This window comes from Osmerus eperlanus, chromosome 9, assembly GCF_963692335.1.
Source record: "Osmerus eperlanus chromosome 9, fOsmEpe2.1, whole genome shotgun sequence".
Classification (NCBI taxonomy): domain Eukaryota; kingdom Metazoa; phylum Chordata; class Actinopteri; order Osmeriformes; family Osmeridae; genus Osmerus; species Osmerus eperlanus.
In genome coordinates, this window is record NC_085026.1 from 14,670,166 (window position 1) to 14,691,941 (window position 21,776).

Below are 21,776 nucleotides of genomic sequence, written 5' to 3' on the forward strand. Positions count from 1 at the left end.
ACTCAGCAGCTGTGTGAGCGGGGCGTGGCCTCTGTGTGAGGGGGCGTGGCCTATGTGCGCACGCTGCTGTGGGGCTGACGGGTCACAGCATCAGAACAGAGTCCCCACAGGAGGGACGACGCTTTGACGATCCCGTCCGTTCCTTCCAAAAGGCTTCCCTTCCTGTCTTCCTTCCCTGGCAGAATCACTGATCTGAAATGACTGGATTGGTGATGACGGAGCAGAGAAAGTCATGTTCCCATCTATCCAGTTGAGTTATATCACACATCCCCTCAAGGAGTGTAGAGCGAAGGAAGCATCCAGAGAGACTCCCTCTGTCCTGACACAGTGTGTGTCTGTGTGTGTGTGTCTGTGTGTGCATCTGGGTGTGTTGGGTACAAATCGGAAAGAAACCTTGCTTCAACATCAATTATAATCAACAAGAACCAACAACTGGACTCTTATCCAATCACTGTTTATTGACATAATTATACGTTTTTTTCCAATTACAGTATAACTGATGCTGTTGTTTAATCGCCCTGACAAATCATATCAGGGCGATTGGCATTCTGGCCAATTGGGGAGAGACACGCAGGGTCTGCAGATAGGCTCTTGCACTAGACCAGCAGAGTAACCCTTCTTGAATCCCACACATCTACCAACATCAGATATGTAGATTCCAGAAGGGTTTGAATCAACTCAAATCCATCAAACAATTTTTTTTCTATAAAATAATAATTCCTTAATATAAGATGTGTTTTTTTTGTATGGTTAAGATCGCTGGATGGATCAATATGCTGTCTTTTCAAGTTCACCATGACTTAATCGAATTTGAATAAAATGTTCAAGTGTGCCTTCTACAAATACGACTCTATTCCCAAACGACTGTTCTTACTTTAGAATATACAGTACATACTCTACAGTCACTCTACCCAGAGGTCTGTCAGGTATACAGATAATTTACCTTCTCATGAAATAGTAAACTGTTCTACAAATAATTCTGTAAACAATAATCATAATAAATCTACACTTAAAATTCAAGATCATGTGAAAAAGAAAAACAATATTAATCTTATTGTGTTTTGGCATTGATGTTAGTGACCTATGAGATTCAAGCTTATAGGAACTCATACACATAGCAACAACAATACCCGATTACGAAACACACTATATGTGTGTCAATGAGTTCCACATCCTGCCAAAGCAACAGGACTAAAGGTAGAATGCACATAACGGATTCAACCATGAATAAAATACATCTTTCAGGTGATAGTCTATGACTTTATAGGTATCTTGGACAAAATATAATCACGTGCTGTACACTATTGTTGCAATTACATTCACACACACAAACACACACCCTCACACACACACACACACACACACACACACACAGACAAACAGACAAACAGACACACACGTCAGATTAGGCATAGTCAACATCTATGTGGGTGGAAGCGACCGCAGTGCACTGAAGTAGGTAGGACAACAATTATTGTTGGTCAACACACAGGTCAATAACGTCCATGACATCAGGAACAAGCCCAACTGTTGCCCCAGCGATGATGTCACCACGTAGCCAGGGTCAGGGGTCACCAGCACAGCAAAGAACCGTGGGAGACAACAGACAGCAGGACAAGTGCGGGTGCAGCGATGTAGTCGTTTCAAAGTGTCGTATTCAGGGGAAGCACGTTGGCACCTTAAAAAAAAATAAAAGCTGCAGGAACGAGCCGTTCCACGTGGAGGTGGGATGCCTTGCTTCCAATGTATGACGAGTAAGCATGTGTTCAGTGTGTGTGTGTGTGTGTGTGTGTGGATCAGAGGACTCTAGGTATGATGGTGAAGGGCAGTATGGGGGAGCTGGCCTCCAGCTCCAGAGCGGTCAGGAAGCACTCGGTGGCGGCGGAGTGGTTGCCCTGCGCCTGGAGCACCTCCCCCAGGCCGTTCCACACGTCGTGGGCCGTGGAGTTGACCTGAACGGCGTCACGCAGGATCTTCTCCGCCAGGCTGTACCTCTGCAGCTGGTGCAGGATCGAGCCCTGGAGGTTTGGGAGGGGAGAGAGAAGGGAGGGTGAAGGTCAAGGTGAGAGCGAGGAGAGGAGAGAGAAAGAGATGATGAGGGTTTGATGCCGACCAGAGATAGGAGTGATAGAGTGTTACCCCCATATACACTCCTCCTACACCACTCCACTCCTCTCCTTCTTTCCCCTCCATTCTCTACCCTCTGTCTGTCCTCCCTAAGGACTCTGGGTAATTACTACTGAGATAGTGAGTCTAAAGACTAACGCCCCAGGGAGACTGCTGAAGGATATTGCCCTGTGTGGATGCGTCTTCCGAACTCCCTGTCTGAATACTGTGCATGTGTGTGTGTGTTCAGTGTCCGTCGGCATGTGTGGGGGTCAGATGGCTGAGCGGTTATGGAGTCGGGCTATTAATCTGAAGGTTGTTGGTTCGATTCCCGGCTGTGCCAAATGACATTGTGTCCTTGGGCAAGGCACTTGACCCTACTTGCCTCGGGGAGAATGTCCCCTGTACTTACTGTAAGTCGCTCTGGATAAGAGCGTCTGCTAAATGCCTAAATGTAAATGTGTGTGTGGCAGTGCCCTCACCAGCCTCTGCATGGTCTTGACGTGGGTGGGGCTGATGGAGAGCGCCTCCTCGTACCAGCGCTTGGCCTCCTCCGTGTTCCCCTTCAGCTCGGCCACCTGCCCCCTCATGTACATGACGTTGTGGGACATGGGGAACAGGTTGGCAGCCTCCTGGGTGCACGCCGTCGCCTCCGCCGGCTTGGCCATGCCAATGTACACCTCCGCTACGGGGACAGAGAGAGGGGTTATACACACACGTTCTTGTTCTCTCCCTCTCTCCCTCTCTCCCTCTCTCCCTCTCTCCCTCTCTCTCTCCCTCTCTCTCTCCCTCTCTCTCTCTCTCTCTCTCTCTCTCTCTCACATTCGCATCATATCTTTGAGAGGTGATTGCGAGGTGACGGGATTATTTCCTACATTGTGCAGCAAGACAGGAAATTAGGATCCTGGCATGAGGCAGACAGGAAGTAACAAACAGGAAGTGATATAGAAGCAGCTTTATTACTTGGGCGAAACTTGAGACATCTCAGCTACGAAACGGAAGATCTCACAGTCCGATTACTGCGGTGGAGAATCTCTGTAGTCTCACTACGTCTCAGTAAAAAAAAAAGGGTCTGATTGTTAAAGACTCTACAAAGACTAATGGCAGACATAGAGAGACACAGATAAACCCTATCGTAACAGAGATCTGCTAGTCTCTCTCTATGGAGCAGGGTGGCGGGCCGGCCCTGGTGGGGCAGAGCAGAACTGGCTGGCAGAGGAAACACTGCTCCTTTGGCTCCTGAAGGCTTTGCAGATGTCGTTTGTCTCCCTCTCTTTTTTTACTCCCTCTCCCCACCCAGGCGGTGTGGTGTGCCCTCGACTGTGATCTACAGTGTGTTCATGTGTGTCTATCTATCTGTGTATCTGTCCATCAGGAAGAGTATCTAGAGGAGTGGAGAGAATCTGCTGGCTCGCCAGGCCTGTCGGTGTGGGCGGCTCCTGAGGTCTGTGGTGGAGGCAGGCCCATCGCGGAGGAGGAATCTAAATGGTAGTAGCTCGTCCAGGGGACTGGGAGCTATGCTAATGCTACTAGCCCACCTGACAGTAACACGTCAATTCTAGTAATATGCTTTTGTTTGCTTGCCATAGAATAAAAAACACACAACCTTTCCAATCCCTTTACTTATACCGTGCCAAATGTACGTGCGCACACACACACACACACAAACACACGGTATGGGATGTTACCTGCGTGCAGCCATATCTGAGCCAGGGTCATCCAAGGGTGCAGGGGTCCCTGTTTGGGGGCGTTGCTCTGCAGAGAGGAGGCCACCTCTGACAGGGCCTGCTCCACCCTGGAGGCCGCTATGGACGTGGCGTGGATGGAGCCTGGAGGTGTGAGGGAGACACAGGTCAGGGGTCAGAGAGGAGAGGAGAGGGGGGTGGTCTGGAGAAGCAGCCAGACCAGCAGTAACCTCAGTCCTTCCTACAGTACTGTAGCTGTGCTTGTACGGCAGACAGGGCCTCATCAGCTCATGATTAAATAAACTCCTCAGACAGACAGCCTTGATGGAATCATCCTGAATGGTGCACGGTCTTGGTCTGTGTGTGTGCGTGTGTGTGTAGAACTGGCAGGAACTTAGCTCTAGGCTGAAGTTTTCATGTAGCTAGCAGGGAGTTTACCATTTCAGAATCTAAAGAGAGTGTGACGAGTTCTGGAAGTCAGATTTGAACATTCTAGAACTCTTGACAGGGAGTTTTACGTGTTCTAGAAAAGAGACAGAGAGCTTTAGATGAAGGCCGGCGGAGGCTGATATCTACAGAGCTTGTCAGGGTGATTTTTGGGGAGGGCGGGGTGGGGGCTGGGCTGGGTTTAGGCAGGGAGGATATCCACGTTGGGGAGATGCTGCTGATAGGGCCTTCAGAGGGGAGAATTGACAGAGTTTAAGCTGGAATGGGACTAAGAGGATTTAGGGAAATGGGAGTAAGGATAAGTCTCTGGGTTCTCTATCTGCAGGACACACTGGCTAACACGCACACACGCACGCACACATTTGAGGGCAAACACAAAGGCACTTTCTCTTCGCTCACTTCTCTAAGTAGAGTGATGAAATCTCAAAAGTATTACCCTGCATCTCCCAATACACACTCTCTCTACCTCACTCTTGTTCTCTGTCCTTGTGTGGGCATGTGTCTCTCTCTCTCGCTCGTACTCCCTCCCTTCTTCTAATGAACCACTCTGCTGTCCGTCTGTCTCCCTGGTTATTGACTGAAGCCAGTGGACAATGCGCCTATAAACCCTGCTATAGATCTCTACCCCACTGCAGCACTTAGCCTGCCTAATCCCCTACACACCACACACCAACCCTCCCACAACACAATTCTAGATAGCAGGCTACTATAACAGGCTAACCAATCCACACCCATCTCCAGCTATCTGGCTAATACATCTGACCTAACTCTCACTGCTAGCTACATTATTGTTGGCTAGGTTTTACTGAAACCAAACAGTCAGTAGCAAGTGAGCCGTTCAGCCATGCTTGTTTAGCAGTCCACAGTAGCCCAGGGGATAGCTTCCTGATTTGGTGATTGGGTGGACTGTTCTGAAAGGTTTTCCTAATTGAGTGTTTGAGGGATCTAATAGGACGGCAGGCTCTCTGGTGTTGTGAGGTCAATCGAAAACCACAGGGTTAGAGGTTAAAACGGCACACTGTGCAGAGGAAACCACACAAACACACAAAAACATACACACAGCAGCCAGCCTGGATACAAACAGCCAAAGGTTCATGCATGTTACAAAGCACAAGAGAAAAAAAGAGACAGAGACAGAGACAGAGAGAGAGAGAGAGAGAGAGAGAGACAGAGACAGAGAAATAGAAAGAATTTAAACAAATGACAAATCCACAGGTTAAATCCTGATTTGGGATTGTTCTTTTGCTGAAAACTTGAGTTTGTCAGCCTCCAGGTAGTATTGGAGGTACGACTGCAGAGCTATGAGGATCAGGAGAGCTTTCCAGCCTGCTGGCAGCCAGTGGGTCAGAGCTAGGAACATCTAAAGAAGGAAGCGTCAGAGAGGGCACACCCCAGGTGACCAGGAACACAACAACTCCAGTGGTTCCAGCTAGGAGCACAAAGACAGCCGTTACTGCCACTTCCTTCTGTTTAGGTTCCTTGGGGCAGCTTGGAGCTGCTTATTTGGGTAGACACTGTCCCCAGCTTTGTCAGGTAGTGTGCTAGGCTGGGCGGCAGCGTGCTAGGCTGGGGGGTAGACAGCTCGGCTGGGGGGGGGGGCAGTGTGCTAGGCTGGGGGGCAGTGTGGCCTGCAGTATGGGGACAGAGGGAACTCTACTTACAAACTGAAAACATGGAGTAAAAACCCTGTATGTTTGCGTCTGGCATTCTGCCTTGAGGAAAAAAAGAAGAAAAAAAGAGAAAAATACAGGAAAGAAAACAGGAAGAAAAATGATTAGTGAAGGAGAGGAGGTGGAGAAACACAGAGGAAAAATCCAGATAGGGACACACAGGGTTAAACTACCTTCACTACAGATAAGACCACACACACACACACAGGGAGTGTGGCAGGATGTGGTCTGTGATCAGCCCACCGTGGTGGTGAACGCAAACCAGCCAGTGGGATTCAAACACACACTCGGTAAGCTCTGTGATTGGTCAGTGAGTCACACTCCACACCCCATGCGATTGGCTGACGGGGCCGTGCACAGTGCTTTACTGGTGCCGGAGAGTCGTCTGCGAGGCATGTGGTCGCAGAAAGCGTGGGTGTGGACAGCTGGCTTCGTGGTGGGGTCTGGCCTGGGAGGGGCGGTGGGAGGGAGGAAGGAGGGAGGTCTGGGAGGGACAGGGTTGTGGGAGGGGACCACGAAGACGGGAGAGACAGGGGAGGAGGGGGAGGAGAGGGAGGTGGGGGAGGAGAGGGAGGTGGCCTCTGAACTGGAGTGAGAGGAGGAGGAGCCAGAGGCTGGAAACAACAACAGAATTACCAAACAGAAAAATGACCACGGATGATGAAAAGAAAAACGACGTCACTGTCAAACAGGAAACGAGTCGTTTCCCGGCGACAGACAAGAGAATAATTAAACGAGTTGAAATGAAGATATTCCGAGGAGGAGGAGGAAGACTGAGACAGAGAATAAACACCATGTGAAGGCGGGAGCCGTTCCCTTGGCAACAGCAGATTGAGAGAGAAAAGAGGAGGGCTTAGAGGAAAGATACAAACACAGAGATAAACACAGTGTTTCTATTCTATGCAGACCCGGAGAAAATAAAAGACTCTACTGTCTATGCATAGACAGGTGTGAACAGTGACAGGATAAGAGACAGAGAGTGGTCGGCGTTTGTTTGGGCTGGGGACCAGAGACCCACTGTTAATCATCCACAAGTCCACTGTTCTGGTCGCCTTAAAGCAGCCTCTCTCATCCCTGGTCCTGGGGGAACCCCTTACCCTTACACACCTAGTTCAAAGGAATGGGTCGTTATCAAGCTCAACAGAATGCAAGTGTTGGAAGAGGGAAACATCTAGAAGATGCAGGGCAGGGGGTCCCGAGGACCAGGGTTGAGACACGCTGCCGCAAAGAACGTAGCTGCGTTTGAGACAAGTGTGTGGAAATAGCAGCCACTGGGAATGAGCTGGCTAGAAGTAGGAAGGCCTTGAATGTGTCTGTGTGTACGCGTGCGTATGTGCGAGTTCTACCTGTCTCTGGGTCACTGAAGTCCGGCAGGGTCATGGCGTTGAGTTGTCTCCTGTCTGCTATGGCTCTGTCCAACAGACTGCTTCCCCGACCTGAATCACTGCAGCACACCCACACACAGCAGACAGGCAGGCACACAAACACACACACACACACACACACACCCACACACAGCAGACAGGCAGGCACACAAACACACACACACACAGCAGGCAGGAGTGCGCGCACACACACAGAAAACACAGTTAGACCAACAGGCACACACAAGAGGAAGAGCATATAAGAGCGAGAGAATGTGAAAATTACAGCAATGGTTTTGACAGGCTGATGAAATCAGGTGCAACTGTGGAAGGTTAGAAGGAGAAGCTTCCAGCCTCGCTAAACTTCTCTCTAGCCAGTACCCAGGAGTCTCTCTGAAGGGTGGCCCTGCCTGGAGTCTGACAGATAAATACTGGAGTATAAAGCCTGGACTACAGGAGTACCATCTCCTCATTGAGTTGAGGCATGAGAGCCATAGACAGGCTAGACAGACTGTAGTTGTACTGACATGGTGAAAAAAGACTAGGTAAACACACACACACACACACACACATAATGAAACATGAAACAACAGCAGACGTGCGCTGAGGCTCAGACGTGTGGAGGGGAAGTGACCATGCAGATCTGTCCAATCGCTCACGTCTTTGAATCCCATTCTATCCCAACTTGATCCGAACAAAGCATCTGTTTTGATGGGCTAAGGATCCTGTTTTTGTTTTCATCTCCTCTGGACTCGAAGCATTTTAAGACCTCTGCATTGGGATGGGAATCTTTCTTTTTCTCTCTATTCCTCTCTTTCTTTCTTTTTCTCTCTATTCCTCTCTTTCTTTCTTTTTCTCTCTATTCCTCTCTTTCTTTCTTTTTCTCTCTATTCCTCTCTTTCTTTCTTTTTCTATCTATTCCTCTCTTTCTTTCTTTTTCTCTCTATTCCTCTCTTTCTTTCTTTTTCTCTCTATTCCTCTCTTTCTTTCTTTTTCTCTCTATTCCTCTCTTTCTTTCTTTTTCTATCTATTCCTCTCTTTCTTTTTCTCTCTATTCCTCTCTTTCTTTCTTTTTCTCTCTATTCCTCTCTTTCTTTCTTTTTCCCTCTATTCCTCTCTTTCTTTCTTTTTCTCTCTATTTCTCTCTCTTTCTTTTTCTCTCTATTCCTCTCTCTTTCTTTTTCTCTCTATTTCTCTCTTTCTTTCTTTTTCTCTCTATTCCTCTCTCTTTCTTTTTATCTCTATTCCTCTTTCTTTCTTTTTCTCTCTATTTCTATCTTTCTTTCTTTTTCTCTCTATTTCTATCTTTCTTTCTTTTTCTCTCTATTCCTCTCTTTCTTTTTCTCTCTATTCCTCTCTCTTTCTTTTTCTCTCTATTTCTCTCTTTCTTTCTTTTTCTCTCTATTCCTCTTTCTTTCTTTTTCTCTCTATTCCTCTTTCTTTCTTTCTCTCTCTATTCCTCTCTTTCTTTCTTTTTCTCTCTATTCCTCTCTCTTTCTTTTTCTCTCTATTTCTCTCTTTCTTTCTTTTTCTCTCTATTCCTCTCTTTCTTTCTTTTTCTCTCTATTCCTCTTTCTTTTTCTCTCTATTTCTATCGTGATAGTTAATACCAGGAGGCCACAGGGGCTTTGGTTGAGGTCAGATCACATATGTTAACACACACCCCCACACGTACACACACACACACCCACCCACACACAGTCTGGTGGGGTCATATGTTGTACTAGATTCCCTGCTCTGATGTAACAGAATCACGCATCTCCTATCCTTAAAATCCTGTCTACGAATGTGTGCTATGTTGTTGATATTGGTGTTGTGTGCTTATGTGTGTATATATATGAGTGTGTGTGTGTGTGTGTGTATGCACATCCCTTAGTTGACCAGGCCACCAACACACCCTGTCCAGAATCAGTCATCAGCCCTACCCCTAACCCCCATGCTGCCAGGCTGGGCCATGGGCATCCTGAACTCAGGAGGGGTGGCGGACAGTGTGTGTGTGTGTTACCTGGGGTTGGTGAGGTTGTAGCAGGACTTCCAGATCTGCAGCATGTGTTTACAGGTGAGCAGAGCATCCTCAGGGCCCCGGCACAACGTCTCCAGCTTGACCTTGGTGAACAGCAGACTGGAGACGAGAGCACACACACACACAGTTTAATGTTCCTGAAATCCAATCTAACTACACACACGGTTCTATCTCAAGGATGTCTTGCGGGGGGAGGGGGACGAAGAGAAGGAGGGGGGGGGGGGTGAGTGGAGGAAAACAGAAGGGAGGGAAGGGATTGGAGGAAGTAAAGGAGGCAGGGAGGGAGGATGCATAGATCTTAACTCCCCCACAGAGGCAAGCAGGGCTTGATAAAGCCTGGATGGACATTCAATTGTTCAGAGAAGGCAGTGAGGAGAAAATCTATGGGAGAGAGAGAGGGGTGGGAGTGAGGGGGGAGGGGGAGGAGGAAAGGGAGGCAGGCAGTTATGTGAAGAAAGCTTCCATTAATAGACCTCCTCTCCTCCTCCACCACTTCCTCACCCCGTAGCAGTGATATGTATTAATGTAAAGTTGTAAACATACACACACACACAACTGGCGAAACCCTGTGGGCTTGTACTGAAGAGAACTGCTACAGACTACATTCTCTGTATGTCTAGATATTTCTTGATGCTTTCCAAGGAGGACTGTGTGTGTGTTACAATACAGCAGACTGTTATATAAAAAAATATATATATACAAGTTTTTTTTTTCTTTTTCTTTTTTACACATGCCGTCTGCCTGTAGTCTCCCTTTGACAGTAACACACTGACGCTTGTCACCAGAACAGCTGGATTAATATACACACACACACACACACACGTTCACATGCTTCACATGGACACACACAAATACACATTTTACAGTTTGTGGGCACACATGCTCCCTCAGGGTGTGTTGAAGCTCAATCAAGCTTGAGAACAAATTAGAGCAGAGAAAAAAAGGAGAGAAAGGGAAGTCTACTCTGCCCTGTTATGCAAGGGGCCGGAGTCTGCAGCAGAGGCAGGGGGTTGGGTTACAGGGCTGTGTGTGTGTGTGTGTGTGTGGTACGTACATAAAGTTCTCCGGGTACTCGCTGAGAGCCATCTCCATGATGTTGAGGGCGTCGTGGTAGTGTTTCTGGGCAGAGAGGAGGAGGGCTAGGAGGTGGAGGGAGTGGACATCATCCCCCTGCAGCTGAAGTGCCTGGCGGACATAGCCCAGAGCCTCTGGGATCTACACACACACACAATCACACACACACACACACACGTCAATCTGCTTCCCTGGTTCGCAGAGTCGGTTCTAAGTACTACCAAGTGACAAGTGACCAAGAGTTCTGTGGCACTTTACAGTGCTTATCGCTGTCTGTTTGTGTGTGTGTGTATCTCACCTGTCTGGAAACAGCCAGCTGCAGAGCGAGGTAGAAGGCAGCCAGGTGGTCAGTGGGGGACAGGCTCTGAGCCCTGAGACAGAGACACCAGGTGGTCAGTGGGGGACAGGCTCTGAGCCCTGAGACACCAGGTGGTCAGTGGGGGACAGGCTCTGAGCCCTGAGACACCAGGTGGTCAGTGGGGGACAGGCTCTGAGCCCTGAGACACCAGGTGGTCAGTGGGGGACAGGCTCTGAGTCCTGAGACACCAGGTGGTCAGTGGGGGACAGGCTCTGAGTCCTGAGACACCAGGTGGTCAGTGGGGGACAGGCTCTGAGTCCTGAGACACCAGGTGGTCAGTGGGGGACAGGCTCTGAGCCCTGAGACACCAGGTGGTCAGTGGGGGACAGGCTCTGAGCCCTGAGACACCAGGTGGTCAGTGGGGGACAGGCTCTGAGCCCTGAGACACCAGGTGGTCAGTGGGGGACAGGCTCTGAGCCCTGAGACACCAGGTGGTCAGTGGGGGACAGGCTCTGAGCCCTGAGACAGAGACACCAGGAGGGGCAGGAGGTTAGCCTCCCTCACATCTACCATCTATCACTGCAGACTCTACACTGCAGCCAGGGGCAACACTCACCTCTGGAACGAACCTAGAGCTTTCCTCTGGTAGTCCTCCTGCATCCCCCTCAATGATGCTGAAAGAGAGAGAGAGAGAGAGAGAAAGACAGAGAGGGAGAGAGAGATAGAGAGAGATTGAGAGAGAGATTGTGTGAATATTCAGAAGCAAGGCATCGACAGACACACACACACACACTTTTGTAGCCAACTCACCGTCAGTGGCTTTGAGGCTGTAAACCAAGCCGATGGCCAGGAAGCCTTTAGCCCTAAACTCTGACGCCTTGTCCCCCATCTCCACCACCATCTTAGCAAAATGCTCTCCGTCCTCCAACTGGTGTGCGTGTGTGGGAGGGGGGGGACAGACAACAGGAGAGAGGGACAAGGGAGACAGAGGAAGAGAGAGAGAGTAAAGGAGCTTATGATTACAAAGACATTCAGCACAATGCTATCTGACAGCCTCTGTCTTCATGGACGGGATGGAGCTTAATTTCAGAAGGCAGCTTCCCCTGGCAGGTTGGGTTTGTTCTCACTGACCCATCAACTGTTGTTCAGTTAACCAGCCAGCCAGCTGTCTGTACTAACCCAGTGTAGAGTTCCAATACACAGCTTGACAGCCAGTAGAGGGATGGTTGGGTCATCTGGCTTCAGACGAATACACTCCTTTAGGACCTTCACCGCTCGTGCAGACTTCACACACACACGCACGCACACACACACACACACACACACACACACACAAACTTTGTGGAGCAAACAAGGGGGAGCACGAGTAGATAATGAAGTAAATGATGTTGTGACACACTGTGACTGTGCTTGAGTGTAGTTGTGTGTGTGTGTGTGTGTGTTGTACCTTTCCAGCAGCCATTAGAGAGAGTGCCAGCTGGTACCACAGGTGGAACTCCTCAAAGGCAAACTTCATAGCTCTCTCTAAACACTGAGGAGCGAGGGAGAGGGAGGGAGAAACAGAAAGGTCAGCATCTTAAATAAACAGAGTAAGCACTTCATACAGCTTTCACTCAACAGAAAGCAAAGGCAAAACAAGTTGAAATCATCTCATGTTGCAGCATGTGTCTGTATGTGTTTCGTGTGTGTGAGAGCAGGAAGAAGTGCCACAAGATCAACTTCAAGCTCCTCCAGATCAATAATAATCAAGAGATCTACTCTGCTATTGACCAATCAGATCTCCCTTCTCCTGTATCGACCTCCAGCACCTTGTCTCCTGGATGCTGAGACTGGCAGCTCTGGTTACCAGGGCAACAGGGCCACTGAGCCCTGGAAAAGTCCCAGGCGGCCTCCTCGGATGTTCCCACAGATACGGAAGGTGAGTTAGGAGGTGAGGGGTGTGTGGGTGTGTGTGTGTGTATGAAAAAGAGAGCGGAAGATAAGAGAAGGACACAGATAGTATGTTCTGAATCTGTTTGAAAGTCGGTGACTGCGTGCGTGTGTGTGTGCGTGTACCTCTGACAGCATCTCGTACTGGCCTCGCCGTCCCAGTGCGATGGTGAGTAGGTCGTAAACCACAGAGGCGCTCTGGAGGCTGATGATGCGATCGTTGTTGTGCTCTGGGATCCTGCTGAGCACGGCGTCTCTGTTGGCCTGGGGGGGGGGGGGGAGCACACACAGTCAACATCTGACCCCGACCCCCCTGGGGTCAACCAGGATATCTGCTATGGAGGCATGCAAGAGTCTTACCATGGACTCACTGATGAGTAGCAGCAGCAAGGCTTCCTCTGTGTTCTCCTGAGGGCAAAACAGACTGAGAGAGAGAGAGAGAGAGAGAGAGAGAGAGAGAGAGAGAGAGAGAGAGAGAGAGAGAGAGAGAGAGAGAGAGAGAGAGAGAGAGAGAGAGAGAGAGAGAGAGAGAGAGAGAGAGAGAGAGAGAGAGAGAGAGAGAGAGAGAGAGAGAGAGAGAGAGAGAGAGAGAGAGAGAGAGAGAGAGAGAGAGAGAGAGAGAGAGAGAGAGAGAGAGAGAGAGAGAGAGAGAGAGAGAGAGAGAGAGAGAGAGAGAGAGAGAGAGTAAATTGAATAAATGTATAGTGTTTCAGGACTCAAGGACTGGGAGAACGTAGGGGGTGCACACACACACACACACACACGCTCATACTTCTCTCCGGAGTAGATTCGTGGTCGTCGACTGAGGGCGTAGTCCTTAGGGTGGGAGGAACCTTGACGTAGCGGGTCGTCCAGTGGAGATTGGTGGGGCGGGTCTTCCAGAGGGCTCCAGTAACTCTGCTCACACATTCTCTCAGCAGGATCTCAGCCAGCTGTCTGGCTATGGTCTGACACACACACACACAGCATCGTCAATGACGACATGTAGGTGAACACTGACGTTTTATAGGGTAGGCTGCATGTTAAGTTGAAAAGAATCAGTAATAAACAAACCTTTTGGTTCAACAGTGTACCAAGCTCGTATATGTTCTGTGATCTGTTTAATTGAACTGTCTGAAATCGAAAACACACACACAATCTCTAACAAGAACCCACCGTGCGTAAGTTCTGGGTGGTCCTGGTCTCCACCGCACGTAGAATCTCCCGGAAGCGGCCCACACCCCTGGTGAGGTTGCTATGGTGAGCAGAAACATTGATGTTACGTGAGAGAAAATACGTGGACAGATGGTCATCTACCTACTTTACATCTTTCTACAGTCTCTACAGAGGGGATTGAGCATGTGTGTGTGTGTGTGTGTGCGTGTGTAAGTCGATAAATGTCAATACCACATATTGAGAGTTCTCTATGGATCAGACCCACTTCCACAATCTCACACCCACTCAGCTAATGCAACACACACACACACACCAGCCCTCCAGCATCAGCAACCAGAGAACAGCCATTTTGAGTGTGTGTACAAGTCTGCATCCACATAAAGGCTTAATGTGCATGTGTGAGAATCGATACAGTGTTGACAGTAGAGAAACTATGGGGTGAGTGTGTGTGAGAGAGTGGTGTGTGAGAGAGTGTGAGAGAGAATAGTTCTGATTCTGAGAGAGAGCGAGAGACAGAGAGAGAGCGAGAGACAGAGAGAGAGCGAGAGACAGACAGAGAGAGAAAGAGCATGTTTGACATCAGGGACAGCCTGTCTGGGTGTAGATGTGTAGCTTTGGACATGAGGCAGAGGCTTGCATCATCTACTGGCAGCTGCACTAGCACACACCTCTCCTTCCCACACACTTTCATTGGTTCTCATCATGTTACCTCCCTCCTTTCATCCTCATCTCCCTGTCCATCTCCCACCCCTGGAACAGTGAGCAGTTTGCTCCCCTTTCATGCCCCCCAGTAGGGCTCTGTACCCCTGTCGTGTCCTGATGGATGTCCTGCACAGCCTCCTAAACCAGCCCTATGCTGTGAGCTGACGTGATCGATCCTGCTGGCGGCTGGAAGGAGAGCTAAGCTCTAGGCATGCTGGGATACTGGAGGTCAGATAGGCACGGGGGGATTGGTATCTTCAATCTTAAATGTCCGTTCCTGATTGGATCACGGTGGTATCACTTGCCCTCCATCAGTGGCTCCCCCATAGTGTTGCCCCGAAACCCACCCCTCCACACACACCACAACACGAATCTAACAAACCCAGTATGTACTGCTCTACTTGTGTGCAATCTCCTGACACATCAGGGTGCCTGTACTTAATCGCACCGCTCTCCCCCATGTCATTGAAAAAGAGAACTTTCTCCAATTCAGACTCTCCAGTCTGTTGGAAGCAAAGTCAGTTTATCCCTCAGAGAACAGCCAGGACAAAGAGGCTACAGTGACAGACTGTGACCCAAGTATGGACGAGTGAAAGGGACTACAGGAAACAATATAGTAAAGTCTGTACACTAGGAGGTGTATTTACGCGTTATCTAGGCTGTAGACTGGGTGGTATCTAGGCTGTAGACTGGGTGGTATCTAGGCTGTAGACTGGGTGGTTTCTTGGCTGTAGACTGGGTGGTATCTAGGTTGTAGATTGGGTGGTTTCTAGGCTGTAGACTGGGTGGTTTCTAGGCTATAGACTGGGTGGTATCTAGGCTGTATACTGGGTGGTTTCTAGGCTGTAGACTGGGTGGTTTCTTGGCTGTAGACTGGGTGGTATCTAGGCTGTAGACTGGGTGGTATCTAGGCTGTAGACTGGGTGGTTTCTAGGCTGTAGACTGGGTGGTATCTAGGCTGTAGACTGGGTAGAGACTATATACTGTAAGACGCAGCTCTAGCTCATGTCAGACAGTACACAACTGCAACAGTTCCTGCTCTAGTGCCAACCTGTGGCGCTCTGTGGTGTAGGGAGATCTAGGGAGCAAAACACACAGCTAGTCTAGTCTGGCAGCAGAGAGATACCTACTATTTGTCCTCAGACAGAGGCACCCTGGGAGTCCATGGTTTTGTTGTGGGTAAAAGACCGTGTCACATGCACACAGTGACGGTTAGTGATGATTACAGATGGAAGTCACTTTCACACTCTCGTTCTCACACATGCAAATATCTCCTCTCAAAACGTCCTCTTCCTCTAACCCCCGACCGCTCTTTTGAATTTCTTTCCCCCCGTTGCTTTTTTTTTCACATTTACCCCCTCCCCTCCTTCTCGTACCCGTTTTTGAAATGGATGACGTGCGCCCTTTGTAGTCCCGTCTCCAGGAAGAAGCCCAGTTCCTGTTCCTGTGCCACCGGACCAGGCTTGGGGCTGCGGTTCTGCATGCCTGCACTCAGGGCCTGGGGAGGAGAAAGAGCAGGAGATCGGATAGGTGTGTGTGTGTGTGTGTGTGTGTGTGTGTGTGTGTATAGTGAACCCTGCAGTGAAGGTCCAGCTAAGAGGCTGAATAATGTTGTCTTCGATTCACACTCTGCATTCTAGAAGGTTTAGATACCCAGATTACAAAGTATAAGTACAGACATACTTAAATATATTACAGTTGTCAATGGGTATTTGAAAATACAAAATCAGTTGTTTTAATCATGGCTTCCGTTGTATGTATTTTTTTTTTAATGATCTGCTTCTCTAACATGGCCTTCCAGAGAGACGACACAGAGTACCAAACAGACGGAACAGAGACAGGACAAGAGAAAGAGAGAGACCTGTGGCTGACACATCCACAGGAGACAGACAGAGTGTGTGACGAGCCCATCTGCAGTCAAGGTCAGAGCGAGGAACATCAGACGGCATCGATGCTGCATTGATCCAGCTCTGGCCCTGATCCAGCACCAGCCCAGTGGACCCTGGCCCTACTCTATCACTACGAGACTACAGGTGCAGGTATGCTAACACACAGGTTGGTTTTTCTATCCTAGTGGGGCCTGACCATTCACCCACATTCAAAATTGTGTTCTCTAACCACTAACTCCAAAAAAAGGGACCCACAGGGTCAGGGTTTTCATATTTCACCATACTTGGGCAGACATTTTGTCCCCACAAGGATAGTTAAACAAGGCCACACACACACACACACACTACCTTTTCTACTTCCTGCAAGTACAGCAGGGCGATATCCCCCGACTTCTCATAGCAGACGATGATTTCCTGGTCTCGGTCCACATTCCGATTGGACATAGACGGAGAGGATGCTGGAACCTTCTCCAGACAAAGACCTGGAGAACGAGACATATATGGAGTGAGAAAGAGAGAGAAAAAGAGAGAGAGAGAGAGAGAGAGAGAGAGAGAGAGAGAGAGAGAGAGAGAGAGAAAAAGAGGAGAGAGAGAAAGAGGAGAGAAAGAGGGATGGGTAGCAAGACGGGAGAGAGAACAGAAGATTCAGAGGGGTGGTGACAGGTAGCAAGTCTCATAATATGACGGTGAGCCATAGCCCGTTTCAGCCAGGGTTTAGTTCATCGACTCAGACCTCTAATCTAGGCCTGTACAGTCTAGTCCATCTCACTGTAGGTGCTAGTATAGCTAATACTCTGTTGCTCTGGTTCAGCTAATGCTCTGGGTCTGTTGTGTTTTGCGCCTGTCATCTGGGCATGTACACTCCGGTGTAGCTAATATCCTAGTCTGGCTAATCCTTTGCTGCTACTCTCATCTGCACTTCAGACGCTGTGTTTTCCGGGGCCATGGGAAAGTGATCCTGCTCAGGTCTGCTCTGTGTGACTCACAGAGGGATCAAAGCTCCCAGACAGGCCTGAATGTTTAATATCAGACGCTGTGAGGGGACGCTGGCAGGACACTAAGCTGACGGCCGGCTGGACGGAGGGGGAACAGGAGATCGAGAGCGAGGGAGGATCCAGGACCTGGGCTTTACTAAGGATAAAGAATATATGCATGCGGTCACGGTCAGGAAAGAACACACCTGAAATACAGACCAGGCATTAAGTCCCGGCTAACCCCTGTTTAGCTAACCCGTCACTGGGTTAGATCTGGAAGGAAATTATCTGACCTGAGATAAGGGTTTGATTCTCTAAAGTGGAAACCCCTCCCCTGTTTCCATCCCTCAGAGAAATCACTGTACACAGACACTCCCAGAATATCTACCCAGACACTAAGGTGTTAAAGACAGACCCGTACTGTTGCAATACAGTATTGATTCCTTTATACTGCACTGAGATGGACTGTCTGACCGACCCCGTATACTTGGTAGGCAGTAAGTCAGGATATGTTCCTGTTTCTGTGGCCTAGTGGAGAAGCACAGCGTAGGTAAAGTAGACTCAGCCCTGTGTAGTGACCTGGAGATGACTGGGGGGCTGTGTGTAATGGTGAGAGACTTCAATTAAACAATAGTTATCAATTTCGTAACCAGACCACTCCGCCCCCCCCCCCCCTCCACAATACACAAACACACGCCTCCAACTCTGGCACACACCCCCTGTTATGGAACTCTATCTGCAGTTTCCAGACCCCTTTTCAAATAACAGATTAATAATACAGAATGGCTTTAATAACTGATCAATTATGGATGTGAGTGGTCTCTGGAATTACAGAAGAACAGGCCAGCCATGTCACACTCTAGTAAACCCATTCACTGGAGGGACTACACCAGATTATCCTATCATCTACCCGGCAACTAGACCTGCCCGACACACCCTGAGCCAAAACCTCCTCATCACACACAGACCCACATGCAGGCAGTGATAGACCGTGTGTGTGTGGTTTTCCCTGGTGCCGCTGTGGGTAGTTTACAGACAGACACAGTCAGACGCATAGGCAGATGCCCTTAATGAGCTTTCCAGTAAATCTGGTTTAGTGCTGATTCTAACCGGGTCTGTCTTTAACCAGGGTTCTGGTGTGTGTGTTGTATAGTTGTAGTATAGCTGTTGTATAGGGGGGGGGGGTCAAAGAGGTGTTGATTAGTGGTGTGTTTTGAGGTGTTGTGTTGAGGTGTGTGTTGGGGTGTTGTGTAGAGGTGTGCGGTGAGGTTTTGAGTACAGGTGTGTGTTGGGCTGGTGTGTGTTGAGGTGTGTGTTGGGCTGGTGTGTATTGATGTGTGTGGTGAGGTGTTGAGTACAGGTGTGTGTTGGGCTGGTGTGTGGTGAGGTGTTGGGTAGAGGTTTGTGTTGGGCTGGTGAGTGTAGAGGTGTGTGGTGAGGTGTTGGGTAGAGGTGTGTGTTGGGCTGGTGTGTGTTGAGGTGTTGGGTAGAGGTGTGTGTTGGGCTGGTGTGTGTTGAGGTGTTGGGTAGAGGTGTGTGTTGGGCTGGTGTGTGTTGAGGTGTTGGGTAGAGGTGTGTGTTGGGCTGGTTTGTGTTGAGGTGTGTGTAGAGGTGTGTGTTGGGCTGGTGTGTGTTGAGGTGTTGGGTAGAGGTGTGTGTTGGGCTGGTGTGTGTTGAGGTGTTGGGTAGAGGTGTGTGTTGGGCTGGTGTGTGTTGAGGTGTTGGGTAGAGGTGTGTGTTGGGCTGGTGTGTGTTGAGGTGTTGGGTAGAGGTGTGTGTTGGGCTGGTGTGTGTAGAGGTGTTGGGTAGAGGTGTGTGTTGGGCTGGTTTGTGTTGAGGTGTGTGTAGAGGTGTGTGTTGGGCTGGTGTGTGTAGAGGTGTTGGGTAGAGGTGTGTGTTGGGCTGGTGTGTGTTGAGGTGTGTGTAGAGGTGTTGGGTTTCTGATGGCTGGTGGCTGCAGCCAGGGCCAGCGGACCTCTCAACCAGGGAACCTGGCAGTCTTCTGCCCCACATCACTAATTCATCTCCCAGAGGAGAGGCACTTTCTTCCCCAGCCTAATGGGCTTCTGTGTTCCTCTAAACACATGAGGTAACCTCCACACACACACTCTCCATTAGAGTTCTCATGACTAATTAAAGAGAATTAAGGACCATTAACCCCCGCCCCCCCCCTTCCCACCCCCACAACGGCCCCCCCCTCCCCCTTCAACAGTGTTCTAGAATCTAGAGTACAGTACTACATACGTTCAGGGCACTCTGATCATAACTCTGATCCGACGCTCTGTTCTGCAGTGCTGGCTGACACATCCACTCTGCTTTGCACTGACACACCAAAGAGAGCCTGTGTGTGTGTGTGCGCAGGGCAGAGAGGAATCTTAAATTAAGTCAACAATGGGCATCTAGTGCCACCACATGGACCCCTGTAGTATTGCAGAAACGTTTCCGTTCTGGTCAACTTTTGGGTCTTTACAAATGGTTAAGACCAATCAGAACACAGATGTTTCAAAAATTCTGCATGGTCGCCTAACCGTGTGTGGCGCAAATTTGGTGCACGCCCACCCTTTGCAGACGAATCTGTTAAAATATGCAATAGTGTAAACCAGACATTAGTTAGGCCAGGCTGCGTGTATATGAACTGTGCAAGCATGTGTGGGAGTCAGGTGGCTGAGCGGTTAGGGAATTGAGCTAGTAATCTGAAGGTTGCCAGTTCGATTCCTGGCCGTGCCAAATGACGTTGTGTCCTTGGGCAAGGCACTTCACCCTACTTGCCTCGGGGGGAATGTCCCTGTACTTACTGTAAGTCTCTCTGGATAAGAGCGTCTGCTAAATGACTAAATGTAATGTAAATGTATGTGTTGGCACAAACCTTTGGTAGCGTAGGCCTCAGCGATGATAGACAGGCGGTAGACAGGACATCCCACCAGCTGCATGTCTTCCAGAGTGACCTTGCTGTATTGATTAATGGCCTCACTGTAGTCTCCTTCCACATAGTTCAGTTTAGCCATCAGCAAACTGGCCTCCTGTATGTACTCCGGCTGTAGAAGGAGTAAGAGAAGAGAAAAGCTGGTGTTTCTACAGACAGTTGAAGTGACTGATCGGAAAAAGTAAAAGTGAAAATGGGACTTGGTTGCCGTCCGATGCCCCTACCTTGAGGTTGCCACGGTCAAGGGCAGCAGTCAGGTGTTTGCGGACCTCCACTAACCGTGACCTCTGACCCCGGGGGCTGGCACCCTGCTTCAGGGGGTTCTCTTTCAGATACTGCTGTAGCTTAGCCTCCCCCAGAAGCAGCTCCCCCATGTCATCTGTCTCACACACACACACACACACACACACACACACACACACACACACACACACAGAGAAAGTTAGATGATTATAGTCTTCTATTTTACACCTAGCTAGGTCTAAACACAGACATACCAGCTGAGCTTAATCCTTCCTAAGGCTTCTCAAGAACTCAATGTCTTGCTTTGTTGGATGTAAATGTGACACGTAATCCAATGGTAAGACTGTTTAGCAGGGCACCCGTTTGTGGCATGGGAGCGTGACTCTCATGTCACTACGGCTGGCTACTGCGTCAACAACATACAATGGAAGAAGATATGCCATATATAACTAGCCGGAATAGGTATCGATATGGCAAATTCCCTACACGTGCTCACTGTAATTGTGTTTTCGTGCACATCATAATACCCCGTTGGGTCTGGCTGGTTGGCTACCTAACTAGCTATTTCTATCTGTAATAAACTCATTTAGATGTATCTAGCAACTGTAGCTGGTAATCTAACTGCTGATGGAATTGTATTAACTTTGTTTAATCATCAAGTTAGTTAGCATCAAACGTTAGCTAGCTAACTTAACACAACTCGGCACCGTAATAATAGCTGCTTGACAGCAGAACCTTTGACACTCCCACCACTAGCCTTCGGAATTTCGGAAAACTATTAATACAAGGAAGTAGGAAGTGATTTTGAATCAAATTAAGATGAAGCGCTTCACGCAGGGTTAAAGCAGGCTGTATAGACAGGCCTCCTATCAGTTTCAGATTTCCAAAACAACGACTACGAATTTATTGGAACAAGAGGATGCTGAAGCCAGGGTGAATGCATCCGGGGGAGACGCGGTCAACGTTGTCAGGAAAGACCGTGGATTCAGTGCATCTGTCCAGGCCTCTGATCTTTCAATGAACGAGCATTGCAAATGAACAATTGTATCTAAATTTCTTACCGTTGGATATGAGCTTGGCGGAGAGCTGCCGTACCAACTCCGGTATTTTGTCCCATAGCCCTTCAGAGCGGCATCGTTCTATTTCTGTGTCGAGTCGTGACCCAGACTTCCTCGCTGTCATCTTCGGGCTCGAGGACCACAACACAACAAGCGCACGGGATCAGCTGCGGCAGGAGGATTCAGAAGGGCATTTTTCGGAAAACAGCGACTCCCTTCGGTTCTACGTTGCTTCT

The 21,776-nt window shown here is 49.1% G+C and overlaps 1 protein-coding gene across 1 annotated transcript; it reads right to left on the reverse strand.

The window, feature by feature from the left end:
• Positions 1–438: 438 nt before the first annotated feature.
• ttc7b (tetratricopeptide repeat domain 7B) lies at positions 439–21,774 on the reverse strand. Its single transcript, XM_062468723.1, is given in 22 exon segments — positions 439–2,018; positions 2,589–2,791; positions 3,795–3,935; positions 7,255–7,352; positions 9,278–9,394; positions 10,350–10,510; positions 10,668–10,740; positions 11,284–11,341; positions 11,478–11,595; positions 11,847–11,951; positions 12,115–12,198; positions 12,723–12,860; positions 12,957–13,020; positions 13,369–13,510; positions 13,513–13,543; positions 13,752–13,830; positions 15,584–15,607; positions 15,830–15,951; positions 16,691–16,824; positions 20,183–20,351; positions 20,464–20,618; positions 21,544–21,774. Coding segments are annotated over 22 exon segments (2,559 nt in total). The 5' UTR covers positions 21,665–21,774; the 3' UTR covers positions 439–1,796.
• Between the last annotated feature and the right edge of the window lie 2 nt (positions 21,775–21,776).